Source organism: Pelodiscus sinensis, chromosome 1 (assembly GCF_049634645.1).
Source record: "Pelodiscus sinensis isolate JC-2024 chromosome 1, ASM4963464v1, whole genome shotgun sequence".
NCBI classification, from domain to species: domain Eukaryota; kingdom Metazoa; phylum Chordata; order Testudines; family Trionychidae; genus Pelodiscus; species Pelodiscus sinensis.
The window spans coordinates 44884215-44900550 of NC_134711.1; the positions used below are offsets into that span (position 1 = coordinate 44884215).

General features: G+C 40.5%; 1 protein-coding gene across 1 annotated transcript in view; it reads left to right on the forward strand.

Annotated features, from left to right (window-relative positions):
- CTTNBP2 (cortactin binding protein 2) overlaps positions 1 to 16336 on the forward strand; it is a 192955-nt gene that overhangs the window by 69506 nt on the left and 107113 nt on the right. Inside the window, 1 exon segment of the mRNA XM_006122544.4 lies at positions 3718 to 3942. Coding sequence (XP_006122606.3) covers positions 3718 to 3942 — 225 coding nt within the window.

Below are 16336 nucleotides of genomic sequence, written 5' to 3' on the forward strand. Positions count from 1 at the left end.
GCAGCTAGTCTAAGGAGTGAGGGTTTCTACTTAGTAATAGCAGATCTGATACTGAGTGTGTTTGTGCAGTGGTCCAAAACACTCCTTTATGAGAATGAGGGGCGTTTTTATTCAGAGGATTTGGTTTTTACATACAGGTCTACATCTCTTCATGCTAGAAACCAACAATACTGAACAACTTAGACGCCAGGTATCCTGAAGGATGATCCTGTTTCAAATACTGTATGTGATTAAGCCAACAGGTTCTTGACGTCCTTATTTGCTATGTGCTAACGCAGAGGGAAATCATGGTATCATGCAGACCAAGCCTCTATTTCCAGTCATCTTTTGTTATCCCAAAGGAAATCATATTTGCAAGGCACAACTTCTCTGTTCTCTGTGAAAAGGTTCATATGTCTGTCTACCAATACTTCTGGTAGCAAGGGCAAATCTTCAAGTGATTAAAAATACGAGAATTCAATAGGATCCATATTAGAATGGGTTCTTATTAATTGGCCGAGAGTTCTTATTTTTTTATCAGCCTAAAAACCTGATCTTGGATAATCATTCAGAACCAGGTTATCTTTTACCATTCCAATCAAGGAACGTCTTCCTGACAATGTGGCTTATGAAGAATAGAGCGCTGTAGGCCTCCTCTCTCTGTGATGATGGTCTGATTTTTCTAAATTATCAGAGGTCTCCAATGGCAAGAAAGGGTATCAAACAGAAAAGGCTTATAATATAGTACAAACTGACCTCCCTTTGTCCTCCCATATGTACTATTTTATCTTTTTATAACTCAAAATTTACCTTAATTTCTCCTAGGCCCATTTGATAGATATTTTGCACTTTCAGGGACTACACTCAGACTAGTTTCTTTACAATTTTTCATCAGATGCATATGAGGCTTGATGCTTTTCAGTCTCCAGTTATAAATTCCCCTCTGTCTGACGTCTTCTTTGGGTCTGCGTAAAATAGTGAAAGTTTTTCCTGAGCTAAATTATACAGACAAGTATAAGGTTTTCTTTCATTTAAGTTCACTGTCCTGCTAGCAGTGAGTGGATCATATTGGGATTATGCTTTTGAGTGCCTACTTCTGAATATACCAGGATATACAGGATAAGGTGGGGCTGCAAAGTCTTTCAAAATCTCTTCTTCAGATGGAGATGGGCTCCTACCTTTGCCTGTTACCATGCCATCTTTCACATATCCACATTTCTAATCCTATCCAATCCTCACTTCACAAATTAAATGGGGGAAAGTTGCTGGTAAGGGTTATTAGATGTAAATATTGGCTTTTAGGCAGCCCAACCAGAAGTTGGATTTTGTTTGAGATCTCTATTTGTGAATGGCTGTTCTTACTGTATTTTATTCAGCCATAACTTGGCTAGCTTGAAATTGGAGGGGCCACGTTGGGTCTCATTCAGTCTAAAGTAAGTCAGCCACTGTTGTTCAGCTTGCCTCAGGATTATTCACTTGCATACAGAGGCATATCTGATAGTTTAGACATATGGGCTATGTGTACACTATGCGGAAGATCGATGCTGCTGCAGTCCATCTTCTGAGGTTCAATTTAGCAGGTCTATTGAAGGCTCACTAATTTAAACTGAGAGGATGCCCCTGTTGGCACCGGTACTCCTACTCCTCATGAGGAGCAAGGGAAGCAGACAGGAGTGCCTGCTGCCTTCCAGCTCCCATTGTGTGGACAGGGATTTAAGATGCATTAATTCCAGCTATGCAATTTATGTAGCTGGAGTTGCTTATCTTACTTTGACCTTCCTTTGTAGTGTAGACCATGCATTACTAAATACTATTGCTTGGGTTCCAGTCTCTAGGGAGTTTTCCTGCCTTATCCCTTGATTCTGTGTTTATGCTCCCAGGGTAAGAGTACATATCTTACTATCATATGAATTTCTTTTTTTTGCGTAGGCTAAATTTTTGAGTAATTTTATGGCAGTTTTAGAATCTGTCCTACAGGCCATTGAGTGGTTAGAGCTGATGTGTGGCAGGAGGCATTCTTCCCATTTGCATTTCAAAAAATGTATATTTGATGGCCTTTTTTTCCCCTGTAGTTCTTGCCTCTCTAGAGAAGAGATTGTTTTTTACTTGTAATTCTGCATATTTAAAAATATCCTATTGCTGGATTTTTCATATTCATCTTTCTCCCCTTGGAGTTTGGAGGGGATTTTCTTCCTGAAGACAATTACGAATTCTAGTTTATTGTTTGTTTTTTAAATCCATGGTTTTTCAGTCACCATTTGTGAGTGATTGCATTAGGGTTTTTTTTTTCTTTCTGCAAAATCTGAACAGGATTGGAATGTTCAAGAGAGAGCAGTTGGATGTCTGGAAGGCAGATAATCCCATTTGGGTAGGTTGGCTAGTTCCTTTTATCGTTAGTGCTACTCCTATTTATTAAACCCCCCAAATAAACAAAAAAAACCTTCCACAACACTCTTGCAACGCTACAAACAACCAATATTGCCTGCTTCTGACTAGGATACAACACTGAGAATTTTGCAAAATAATATTTTTAGATCAGAGAATTACAAGTCAGCATTGATCTGTAGACCTATTCACAAAATGTATGAATACACCAAAAATACCTCTCCTGAAATGGGCATAAATTGTTGATTTGCATGTTGCACGCTTAACTACTTGGGTTAATGAGTAAAAAAATCACTTTTTGTTCTAACCAGACTGAAGTGATAGGGAATGTGAATTTTTTATATAACTTTCTGCAATTTTCTTTTCCATCAATAAAATACCATACTGCATTTTATGGATATGATCACACATTTAAATAATAAAACTAAGTGATTTGCTGATCATGTGATACTTCCATTGTGTCCTAATACCAGATTTTGTGAAGTGGGAATTTGAGAAATTTGAATGACGTGTATGGATACTCTTCAGCTTTCCTCATTTTTGTTGTAACTGGTCATACTATATGTCCTCTTAAGTGACAATCTGTCAAGCACGTCGTTTTAAAAAATAAACATTTTGGTGTTACAGCAGTTTCCTGAAATACCTTAAAAAGCCATGAAAAGTGCTGTGTCTACACAGTGAAGAAAAACCCATGACTGGCCCATGCAAGCTGTCTCAGGCTCATGTGGCTCAGGCTATGCAGCTGTTTCGTTGCTGTGCAGACTCAGGCTTGGACTGGAACCAGAGCTCTGGGACCCTTCAGCTCAAGCCTGGAAGTCTACATAGTGATGAAATAGCCCTGCAGAACAAGCCCCACAAGCTGGACTGAACTTGACAAGGGCCAGCTGCAAGTTTTTCTTTGCTATGTAGACATACCGTGTAGACATCTTTGCTGTATACTTTGAGTGTCATTATTTTTAGTAAACTGAATTTTAAAAAAATGATTCTACAATATCAAAATATAGTTCTTTTTTTTTCTTGTCTGCATAACAGCAACTTTACAGATTCTTCCTTCTATGGTATTCTTGACACCATTCCAAAGAATTAAAATTTCTATACGCAAATGAAGAAATCTTTGCTTGCTTACATTATGCACTGCTTTAATAAAATCAAATCAAAATAAAAAATAAAATCTGTGTAATATGTCTACCACTTCTATTTAGATATAAATTATTAATAAGTGCGCTCGGGTCAAATATTTTTTACAACTCTAAATATTTATTATCCTTTAGATTTACAGCTGATGTGTGCATGGATGTACTTTGAAAAATCCATTAATTATTGTTTTTGTTCATCTCTCTGTTTATATTTTAGGCACGCCGGAAGGAGGTTTTTATCCAGGAACGATATGGGAGGTTTAATCTTAGTGACCCATTTCTGGCTCTGCAAAGAGACTATGAGGCAGGTGCTGGTGGTAAAGAAAAGAAGTCCATGTGTACCAACCCCCTCTCCATTTTAGAAGCTGTCATGTCTCACTGCAGAAAAATGCAAGAGAGAATGGCAGCTCAATTGGCTGCTGCTGAAAACAGACAAAAGAAGGTATCAGAGCTATACATTCTTTTAAAGATTATTATGCATGTTAATATTGTAGAAACACTAAGATGCTAGTTGGTGATAGTATTTTATGTGTAGATTGCTGTTCTGTGAATTAAGGATTGCCTATGAATGAAATGAGATTTAACTGCTACATGAACTATTTATCTATGCAGTTCTAGCTGTGCTGGGTTAAAAGGAAGTACCACATTTGAACAGATATTTCTTTTTATCCAACCCCTTTTAAGCCTAAAATAGCTGCATTTACATAATTTCTGCTTTACGTAAACAGCATAAACTACAGATACCATTTATTCATATATGAGATTAGGACAGAGTAACAATAAACCAAGCAGCTCTTTCTTTTTAATACATTAGTAAAAACATTTTTTTTTAAACAAAGTACATTAATGATTCTTTAAAACATTTAGGAATAAAGTGAGAACTGTTTTGGAACCAAGATAACAAAAAAAAATTACTGGCATATGTTAAAAGAATCCTTTACCATTTTGAAATTGTGTTGATATTCAACTCCAGGTACATCTCCACTGTGATAAAAAAAAACCTGTGGCACAGGGGTGGGTGGCCTGGGTCCGCTAACTTGGAATCATGGGGCTTGAGCTGTGGAGCTACAAGGCGAGAGTGTAGATGTCTGGGCTCCAGCTGGAGCTCCTGCTCTGGGCCAAACCCCCACCCTTCAGCCCTGACCTGAGTGTGTACACTGCAGTGTTTTAGCCCTACAGTCTGAGCTAGCTGACCTGGGCCAGCTCTGGGTCTTTTATTGCAATATAAGCATATATCCTCTAACAGAATTTTCTGCTGCAGTGGCTTTGCTTTTTTAATAGAAAAGACATCTGATAAACCATTCTTAATAAATTATGTTTGCTACCCTAACAATCAAGGGCATGTCATAGCTTCTGATAGTTTCTTTTTCTGAATTATGTTTGAGGCATAAGATTCCAAGCTTATTCAAAACGTTTTCTAGAGCATCTTCCATTAATATCACTTTTTTTTTCTTTCAGTTCAGTTCCCCAGGATAATTTACATTTGGCTCCCCATAGTTTCTTTTTAGGAAAACAACGGCTAGAAATGAAAAATGTAGAATTATTTTAATAATTGCATAAAAAGTGTTTTTCATTTCAAAAAGTTTTAGAGCCAAAGGGACTGGCACTGGAGTGCTCTTCTCTGAATGATAAATTAAGGCAGGTCTACATTAGGAGCAAGTCCAGGGAAAAAGTTCTTTCTGAAGTACATACAGGGGAGGCCCTACACTAGCTGCCAGCAACTGGCGCCCTAGATGAATCATGCAATCGGCATCCCCACTGCCCCCCAACTGAAGGGCAGATATAGGCTGAGGTTTTTGGTAACCTGGGAAACATTTTCCATTTAAACTGGTATAATTATTCAGTTTGTCCGTCCGTCCAACCAATGTTTCTGAAATCAGATTAAAATAGAGACAGGAATTTTTCAGAATAGATTTGTACACGCCAGCTAGACGATATTTCAGTACGATTTCAAATAATGCATTACAAATATTAATTATAATTTTTATTATTACAAATCCAAAATAGTCTATTACACTATCCTGCTTTAATTGCCATTACCACCATATTGCTGGGGAGAGGGGGATGGGGATAGAGTTCTGTGGCTGGGGACAGGAAGGCTGGGGACAGGAGGGCTGGGGATGGAGATCTATGGCTGGGGACAGGGGAGTGGGGAGAGGGAACAGGGTGCCAGTGGGGGAGAGAGTCCCTTGCACCCACCTCCTCCCAGGATTCTTCCCCCCAAGAGGGAAGCCAGTGCGCACCTCTCCCCACCCCCACCCCCGTGGCTCAGGGAACCCCCGCACGCGCCTCTCCTGGGGCTGACCCCCTCCCCTCCGCAGTGCAGGGGAAGCTGGCGAATGCCTCCCCCAGGGCTGACCCCTCCCTCCCACGGCGCAGGGAACCCCTATAACCCTCATGCTCCGCCTCCCCTGGGGCCAACTCCTTGCACTCCTCCTCCGGGGCCAACTCACCTCTCCTGCGGCGCAGGGAAGCCATCGCACTCCTCCTCTGGGGCCGACACCAGGCTTTACAGGAAGGGGAAGTGGCAGGGAATTTGGCGCCCCATTTAACTTGGTGCCCTAAGCGGCTGCCGAGTTTGCCTATAGGCATGGGCCGCCCCTGAGTACATATCGTACTATCATTTGAGATTTTCTTAGTTTCATCCTAAACAGGACCAGCGTTGACTTCCAGCTGACTCAGGGAATTGAGTTCACTGGGCTCCTAATAGATTGTATGAGTTGAAGGATGCTTTTGCCAAATAACTGTTTTCACACCATTTACCACCTTTGTCTGGCCGCTGGGTCACATGGAAGCATTCCTGCAGGTGATCCAATTGGCCGGGTTGCCTCTTCGCCATCTAATCTAATTAGTTATCAAATTGTGCACCCTTTGTACACAGCCTTCCACTAATTCTGGACTCCTTGTGGTGGACAGTTCAATCAGTGTACTCCTGGGCGTTCCTTACACTCAGTACCCAGCAACCAGGACTGTTATCACCAACACTCACCAATGCCTACCTAATGGGCTAAGGCGTACACTTGGAGTTGCTGAAAGTTCAAGATCTGAAGTCAGACTAGGAAGCATTGTTGCATATCAGCATTCTGAGCTTCATGTCACCTACAGTGCCTGTCACACTTTCCAAAATTGCACGGGAGCTCAGTGGTTCGCATACTTATGAATAATTATGCCACAGTGCATTATATGAGTAGACAAAGAGGAGCACGCTTGAGTGTACTGTGTGAAGAGGAAAGCTGGTTCTGACAATTCTGCATCCAGGGGAGCATTACTCTGATAACCAGTCATTTGGCTAGGGTCTAAAATCAATTTGTGGATTATCTCCACATTGGCCACTGTTAGAAGACAGGATACTGGGTTAGATGGACCATTGGTCTGACCCAAAGTGGCAATTCTTATGTTACATAAGTCATCACTATTAACACCTCGGTTTTTTCTTTCACTCTTGAGATGTATAATTAGATTAGTCAAGCGATTTAAAATTTAATCACTATTGCACTGTTAATGATAGAAAACAATATATTCATACATTTTTTATGTTTTCTAATTTTTTATATATATAGATTTCACTTATAACAGAATACAAAGTATACAGTGCCTACTTTATATTTATTTTTTATTACAAATATTTACACTGTTTAAAAAAAAAAAAAAGAAATAGTATTTTTCAATTCTCCTAAGTATTTGTAATCTTTTATCATTGAAGTTGAACTTACAAATGTAGAATTATGTAGAGAAATAAACCTGCACTCATTTAGATAATCACTCAAACAAGTTTGTTTATTTTTTTGGGAGATAACGCTGCTTCTTCCTGTTTACAGTTTCTTCTGAAAGAGAGAACAGTCATTCACATGGCACTGTTTTAGCTGGCATTGCAAAATATTTGTGCCAGATGCGCTAAAGATTCATATATCCCTTCATGCTTCACTCATCATTCCAGAGGACAGGCTTCCATGCTGATGACCGGTTCTGCTAGATAACGATCTAAATCTGTGCAGTCTGATGTATGTTCACTTGCATGATTTGAGTCAGATGCCATCAGCAAAATGTTGATTTTCTTTTTTGGAGGTTTAGCTCTGTAGTTTCTGCCTGGCGTATTGCTCTTTTAAGCCTTCCGAAGCATGGTCTACACTTCATCCCTCTCAGATTTAGGAAGATACTTCAGATTCTTAAACTTTGTATTGAGTGCTGTAGCTATCTTTAGAAATCCCCCACTGGTACCTTTGTGTTTTGTCAGATTTGCAGAGAAAGGTTCTTAAATACAGCATAATCTCCTGCAAATTGTAACCAAATCTGTTTGTCTGTCTGAATGATTGGCTGAACAAGAAGTAGGACTGAGTGGACTTGTAGGCACTAAAGTTTTATATTATTTTGTTTTTGAGTGCAGTTATGTAACAAAAAATTCTACATTTGTAAGTTGTGTTTTCATGGTAAAGAGATTGCACTATAGCAGGAGTGAGCAAGGAATCCTTAGACACAGAGCTGCTCACATTTTTAACAGCTGGCTGCTCTCTGCTCTGGGCACTGGCGAAGGTGGAGAAGACTTTAAGCACTGTCTGCCCCCCCAGCAAAACTTTCAGCTTTCATTGGCCAGTTTCTGGTCAATTGGAACTGAGAAATTTTGCTGGGGGTAGGGGCAATGTGTGAATGAAGCCCTCTCTTTCCCCCCCTCCTCCAATGCCCGGAGCAGACACATGATGAGCTGCCAGCCAATCATCCTGGGACTGCAGAAGACAGGCAGAGAGCCTGCTGTGGATTCCTTTATGGCTGCTGGCTGGGAATCACCTAGGTAAGTGTCTCCTAGCCAGAGCCTACCTCTGGCATCTTCTTCCTCCCCACAACCAGCTACCCCAGGTCACCACACACTCCTGCTCCAAGCCACCACTCAAACCCTATGTAATACCTCTCCCTACTTCTCCCAGGTCACAACTTCCTCCCAGACCCTGCACTCCCTTCTAGAGCCCCTCCCCCAGGGCCAGAAACCTTTCCTGCACTCATATCTCCTTCCTGGATCCTGCATCCCAAGCGCCTGCCTCAGATCACAGCCCCTTCCTTCACCCAAACTCCCTCTCAGACCCTACACCTCCTTCTGCACTCTAGTCCCCTATCCCAAACTCCCTTCTGCAGCCAACCTCTGTGGGTATGCCAACACTGCATTCCTCTTTTGAGAGAGGAATGCAAATGCAGCTGAGCGAAATTGCAAATGAAGCACGGATTTGAATTTCCAACACTTCATTTGCATAATTGCATCTGAGCGCTATTTCAAAATACCCTATTTAGAAAAAAGAAATGCTGTCTAGATGCAGTTATTTTGAAAGAAAACCTTTCTTTTGAACTTGCATTTAAGGGTAATTTCAAAAGGAGGGGTTTCTTTCAAAATAGCCATGCCTAGACAGCCTTTCTTTTTTCGAAATAGGGTATTTCGAAATAGCACCCGGCCGCACTTCATTTGCAATTTTGCTCAGCTGCATTTGCATTCTTCTCTCAAAAGAGGAATGCAGTGCAGACATACCCTGCTTCAGACCCCACACCGTCTCCATACAAATGCAGCCCTTGACCACTTGCCAAAATGTTGAAATGGCTCCCCATTAAAAATTATTACTCACCCCTGTACTACAGTAATTGTATGAGGTGAATTGAAAATATTATTTGTTTTATTTATCATTTTTACAGTGCAAATATTTGTAGTAAAATATAAAGTGAGCTCTATACACTTTATTGTAATTGAAATCAGTTATTTCAAAATATCAAAAAAACTTTTAAATAAATTTAAATTAGTATTTGTTTCACAGTGTGATGAACTGTGATTCATCACAATTAATTTATTTTTTGTTAATCACATGAGTTAACTGTGATTGAGAGCCATATTATAATGCTAAATTGTTGGTAAATATTTGTCTTCAAACATTATTGTAGATGGCATGTATGTTTAACTTTCTTTTTAAAGTTTTTTTTTTTTTAATCAAGCTGAAATTTTCCATGTATACTTTGAAGCATGAACAGCCAACCCACTCACTTTTTTGGGTACTGGTTGTCCTCTCAAATCAGACTTCAGGAGTCCTCAGAGTTGTACCAACACCCTTGTCTTTATTCACCCAAGCTTCTCCCATCACCAGTGCCAAACTATATACACTCTTTACATTTTTCTTTTCCCTCTTACAGGCAGAATCAGTCCTCTGTTACAAGGCCTCCAGTCCTCTCACTGTCTGCCCCCACTTTTGGCTCATTCCTGCCTAGATAGCCTTTGGCTCATCAGGCTGCAGGTGTTGCCAATCTTCAGGCCAGCATCAGGCTTTTTCATCAGCCCCAATCTATTCCCTTTGATTGGAGCTGACAGGGCAACGGCTAATTAGGTGCTCTCGCACCAGCACACTGTTGTAAGCCAGAGAGCAATTTTTTTTCCTGAAATGCTTCAGCTAACACAATTCAGGTACCACTGAAGACAAAAGAAGTGGGAGAAATAAGCTTTAGCCATCATAAACATCTTGTGCCAGACTTATTGTCTTGTTGGCTTAGGGCAGAAACTTGAAATTACAAATAGTTGGTGATGATTTTTAGTGGGCTTTCACATGAATTTTGCACAATGAGGATAATTGATATTCTCTTATGAAAATAAAAAATGTCCATCTATATCAGTATATGCAGCTGTGGATTTTATTATTTCTTTTACATTATCCATCAAGATGGCACCTGTTTAAGTTTCCTTGAACAAAGATTCCTAACCTGGAAGTTTACCTCTCTGGAGATATTTAAGAACAGGTTAGATAGACATCTGGCAGGGATGGTGTAGACGGAGCTTGGTCCTGCCTTAAGGGCGGGGGGCTGGACTCGATGACCTCTCGAGGTCCCTTCCAGTCCTATTATTCTATGATTCTATGAAGTTATAAACAGGTGTGACCTCTAGAGTGGAAATTTTCTGGTAAAACTTAGTTTAGTTTGAAAATGCTAATTAGCTATGCAAAACGTTTTGTTGACTCTATTGCAGATTCAACAGAATTGTAGATAAAACACAGTGTTTTAGGAATAAAATCCCTTTTAGCTCCGGGGTCTCTTGGGGCTGATGGGTTCCTTAGCCACTTCATAGAGTCATACTTCCCTGCTATGTGTATTGCACCTGAGCAGAAGACTCTTGAAGACGGTCTTAAGATTTCCAGGCTTCCAGCTCTGCAGCAAGACCCTGGAAGTCCTGGATGCCCTGGCTCAGGCAGGGAGCTGAGCAGTCCTGAGATCCCCACTGGCCAGGCTCCCATGTCTGGCAAGATCCCTTGCCTTATAGTAGCTGAGTGAAACTGACAAGAAAATCAATTTCACATATTTTGGTGATTGCAAAATGATATTTTTTATCTCTAGTTTGCCAAAAATACTTGGAAAGTGCTTTCATTCCAAATGTGAATGAAAGCAAATGTGGAAATATAGAAACATCTCCCAAACTGAACATCCCAAAGTTTTGACCCACTCTATCTGGGACAATGTGGTAAATGGGAGGGAAGTGCCCGACTAGATTATGGTTAAATGCAAGGGCTCCTGATATTGAGGGAAAAAACCAAGAAACACTGGTCTAGGAGCTACTCTACCATATGAAGACGTGTATTAAATTACAAAAGCCCAGGATTAAAGCCCTTGGCCTCTGATACAGATTCTCTAGTAAGACTTTTAAAAATGTCAGTTCATGTGCACAACTGAGCTCTTACTACACTTTAATAAATCTAAATGTACGATCCTAATGTTTAGTCTGCAGAAGCGAAGAGTGAGGGGGGATTTGATAGCAGCCTTCAACTTCCTGAAGGGAGGTTCCAAAGAGGATGGGGAGAGGCTGTTCTCAGTAGTGACAGATGGCAGAACAAGGAGCAATGGTCTCAAGTTGTGGTGGGAGAGGTCCAGGTTGGATATTAGGAAAAACTATTTCACTAGGAGGGTGGTGGAGCACTGGAATGGGTTACCTAGGGAAGTAGTGGAGTCTCCAGCCCTAGAGGTATTTAAGTCTCGGCTTGACAAAGCCCTGGCCGGGTTGATTTAGTTGGAATTGGTCCTGCCTAGAGCAGGGGGCTGGACTTGATGAACTTCTGAGGTCTCTTCCAGTTCTATGATTCTATGATCCTGGGTGCAAAATGCTGGCCATTTTGAAATCAATGGAAGTGTTCTGTTGAATTCAGTAGGGCCAGACTTTCACAGGTAGGTCTTAAAACATATTCTTTTCATAATTCTGCTGTCACAGTCAAGCCATATACTGTATCTTTGCTTAAGCAGACGGGGATTGCATTTTTAGCAACAGCAAGTATTCACGTTTATGCAAGGCAAGCCAAAAGCATAGGTTTCTGTCCAAAAGGAGCTTACACTTTTAAGCAGAGTATAAAAAATGGATGCACAATGCAGCACAAATATCAAAATATGGTTGTATGTTTGTGTGCATTTGTTTTGTAATGTAATGGCTGGGTGATAGTATAATTCTTGATCTGAGCTAGCATTAGTGGGATTCAAATAACAATTTACAAAGATGAATGAGTAAGGTGGTGGCTGTCTAGTGCACTGAAATTAGGGTGACCAGCTGTTCCTATTTTAGAACGCGACAGTCTCAATATTTGTTTTTTTTCTTATATAAGCACCTATTACTCCCCCCTGCCTATACATCCCCTCCCCTTGCCCAATTTGTTGCACTTGCTGTTTGGTAACCCTAACTGTGGAAGGGAGGGAGTTACAGGTAGGAGAATGAGAAGGAACAAAAATTGATGCTCATAGGATAAGCGAGACTGTGGTAAGGCATGACTCATAGTGGAGGAAAGAGGTCAGAAGAAGCTGTATTCATTTGCTTGCTAATTTCTATATTATTATCTAGAAAGTTACTGATTTGTGCTGGATCATTTATTTTGGGTACACACACTAGCTATGTCTACACTACATGCTTCTTGCGCAAGAAGCCTTTTGTGAAAGAGTTTTTGCACAAAAACTTCTTGTGCAAGAGCACGTCCACACCTCAAAGCACATGGCAAAAGTGATGTGCTTTTGCACAAGTGAGCATCCACATTGCATGGACACTCTTGCGCAAGAAAACTCTCATTGCCATTCACAGAATGGCCATCAGAGCACCTGTGTTTTTTCCCATAGGGGTTTCTTGCCCTCTGGACCATCCACATTTGCCTTTTTGTGCAAGGACTCTTGCACAAAAGGGAGTTATGCCTCACAAAGGAGGTTTACCCGTGGTGGAAAAAGCCCTCTGTTCTGCTATTTTACTCTTGATTTCCTTGTGCAAAAGCGCATTTGAAGTGTGGATGCTCCATGGGTTTTTGCGCAAAAACAGCTGCTATTGTGCAGAAACCTTGCAGTGTAGATGTAGCCTAAGAGTTTCTCTCAGTAAAGAAAGCAGATAGCTTTGTAAGGACCTACAATAATGGAGTAAAAGAAGCTAATGTAATTCTAGTTGTTCTAATGTTAAGAATTTATGCTGGAGTTAACGTACTATTTCATTCCTTAAAGAGAAATCAGAAGTTTTGCTATGCTTATGAGGCTGTGTCTAGACTGCATCCCTTTTCCGTAAAAGGGATGCAAATTAGACACATCGCAATTGCAAATGAAGCGGGGATTTAAATCCCCCTGCTTCATTTGCATAAACATGGCTGCCGCTTTTTCCGGCTCGGAGCTTTGCCGGAAAAAAGCGCTAGTCTAGACGCGGATCTTTCAGAAAATAAAGCCTTTTCCGAAAGATCCCTTATTCCTCTTAAAAAAAGGAAACAGGCACTTTATTCCTCTTAAAAGACAGGCACTTTTTTCCAGCAAAGCTCCGAGCCGGAAAAAAGCGGCAGCCATGTTTATGCAAATGAAGGGGGAGGGATTTAAATCCCTGCTTCATTTGCAATTGCGATGTGTCTAATTTGCATCCCTTTTACGGAAAAGGGATGCAGTCTAAACACAGCCTGAATGTCCACAAACAGTGTTTATTTGGGAGAGAGGATTTTATCTGTATGTAATATCTAAATATGTATCTGTGAACATATTTAGATACTACATACAGCTAAAAGCTGGTTAGGACATGAACCATGTAGATGGTTCAGACCCAATACTATCCCAATGAAATCCCACACTTACAAGAAGGTTCTTCTCTTATTTTTCTGGGATCTCGCTGTACTGCGTTACTTAACAAAGATGAAATGTTTCAGTCTTTTGTGCTGCAATGTCATCCATTGAAAAAATGTTTCAAACTCATGGAAATTGTATTGTGGACTCAACAAACCAATTTTGAATTTCTTGTCCACATTTATCTCAATATTTCAAAATATTTTAAGTTTATCTCAGAGGTCAAACTCTTCAGCTGATTTCATCGGGCCAAAGTGTCAACCCACTGGCTTCAATGGGGTTGAATTGCTTACCACTGTAAGTAGCTGACCATGTGTACAATTACAAATCCTCTGAAATGGAGGTTTAGTAATCTCAAGTAAAGTCTTCAGTTTTTCACGACTACAGTATAATGAATTATTAATACTTGTCCAAACTATATCTCCAGCAAGGGATACAATTTTTTTTTATATTTCCAAGAAGGGAATTTAAATATTTGGTTGAATATATCATAACTTTAGAAACAATTTTTAGATCTTAATTTGTCTGATCATTTGGTTTTTGTCTCCAGACATCTCTGAATTACATCAAATGCCATTTTACATAGTTCAGTAACCAGTAAATTAAACTTTAATAAAATAAATTACTGTTTTTTAAAATGTATATACAGTACTGCTCCGAACACTGCTATTACAATCCTACCTTTTTGTTTAGTTTGAGCACTGACGAATATTTAGTTGAAGTTGAGACTTGAATAATGAAGTTGCTGAGGGTGAGTAGGAAAGTTTCCCAGATTAATGTCATCATCTTCTGGAGAGCCAAAGCCTTAATTAAAAAAGCCAGTTACTGCATTATAGGCTAGTGGTACCCACTTAAACTTTTCATATCTGTGGTAACTATACAATATTCTTTAGCTGAAATACTCCGCTCTCAACACCGTTTCTCCTCAAAAATCCATCAATTTTGTTCTTTCCTTCCAATAAATATACCACTTCTTTCCTGTTTCCCCACCTCCCAAAAGATATGTTGGGAATGTTAAAGAACTTATTCTTTGGGAAACATTTTAAACTTGCTTGACTCATTCTTCTGTATAAAAGTGTGTGTTGTGGAGGGGGATCTTCCCTGTTAACGTCTTTATGTAGAGGAGCCCAGCTACCTATGTCTTTCAGTCAGCTGGCATTAGTTTGATTTTAAAGATACATCTTCACATTGAAAAGGACTGGAGTGGTCTCTTACTTTCATTAACAAGGAGCTTGCACAGGCCTGATTCAGCTCGTTAACACTCTTCCAACAAAGATGATGACATTAACCTTTCAGATACAAGCCTTATATAAAGATATTTTACAATACAAATGGGGAAGAAAGTAGCCTTTGGCTTTTGAAAAATGGGGTCTTTTCATCTGAGATTGGTATTTGGAAGCAGGAAAAAGCCAAAGTGACCGCTTTTGAAACTTGGATGAGCACATTCCTGTGCTGCAGGCTAAGAACTAATTTTAGCTTGATGCTTCAGATATAGATGCTGCTAGTTGACAGCTCAGTGCAATTAGATCAGTTGCATGACATCTAAAACCAAACTTTCTTCTTTATTTACATATGCTTTGCTAACTCATTATGATAAACATGCTCCATTTCAGCATTTTAGTTCCTGTGCATGACAGTCTGATATATTGCAGTATTAGCTGAGTAAAACTTGCTTGGCTCTTGGTGGTACTACAGATTGAATGTTAATTAGAAGAAGGTTGTAAGTTAGTTAGAGGTATAAATTCATTGTTTAAAAGCTATTATAAAGGGTGACTGTGTTCCTTTTTCCCTGGATATTAATTTGATCTCTGTGTTCCTTTGAGCCTATTGAAAGTCTTTAAGTGCTCTTAGTTTCCATCTACTTCTTCTGGAGTTATTGGGAAACACACAACTATTGCAAGAAGTGTTTTGTTTAACTTTCTTTACCAGCAGCTTCAGCCATACTAAATAGTTTTGTCTATAACAACTTGAAAGAAGCTAGTTTTATTTCAGTTAGCATACAAAACCAACCTCCTTTCCAACATTCAGTAATGTTCAGTATAATCTATTCTCTCGAGATGGATTAACATAGTATGGGTTGTCTGGAGAGTCAGACCCTATCATATAGGTACCTTTTCCATGACTGTCTTTAGTCAGTCTAGCAACATTAGTATAGCGAATGCTAGCAAGGTTTGCTCAGGAAGGTGTTAACCATAAATGAGCAAGGGGTTTTTTTTTGCCTGTGGATGACCGTACCTGGAGCAGGGGTGGGCAAAAACTAGCCCATGGGCTGGATCCCGTCCACCAGGGTTAACTCCTGGCTAGGCATGTTAGCTATTGTGTAATTTAATAGTCATGTAACCACATGAAATGTTAGCGGCCCCACTCCCGGAGAGCCTCCTGCCGCCCCACGCTGCTGCTTCTGATACAGAGGTGGCAGTAGCCCATGTCCATGGGAGAGGCAGCAGCGCAGGGGAAGGAGGATGAGGGGATGGGGCAGCTGCCTGAGTTCATCGCAGACAGAGGCTGCTTCACGGCAGCCTCCCCTGTCCCTCCTTCCACGCTGCTGCTTCTGTCCTCTGGGGGAAGGGGAGGGCAGCATTGCAGAGCTGGTGCTGGAGGAACTGGCTTTTAAGCCAGCTCTCCCCAGCACCGGCTCCTGCCTGCCCCTTTCCCCCCATTGCTGGCTACTTAGGAAGCAGCAAGGGGAAGGTAAGTGGGTCCGTGGGAGCCTATATGCTTGAAAGCCAGCTCCCCACGTATATTGGCTCCAGCCTACTCCCCTCACCCTC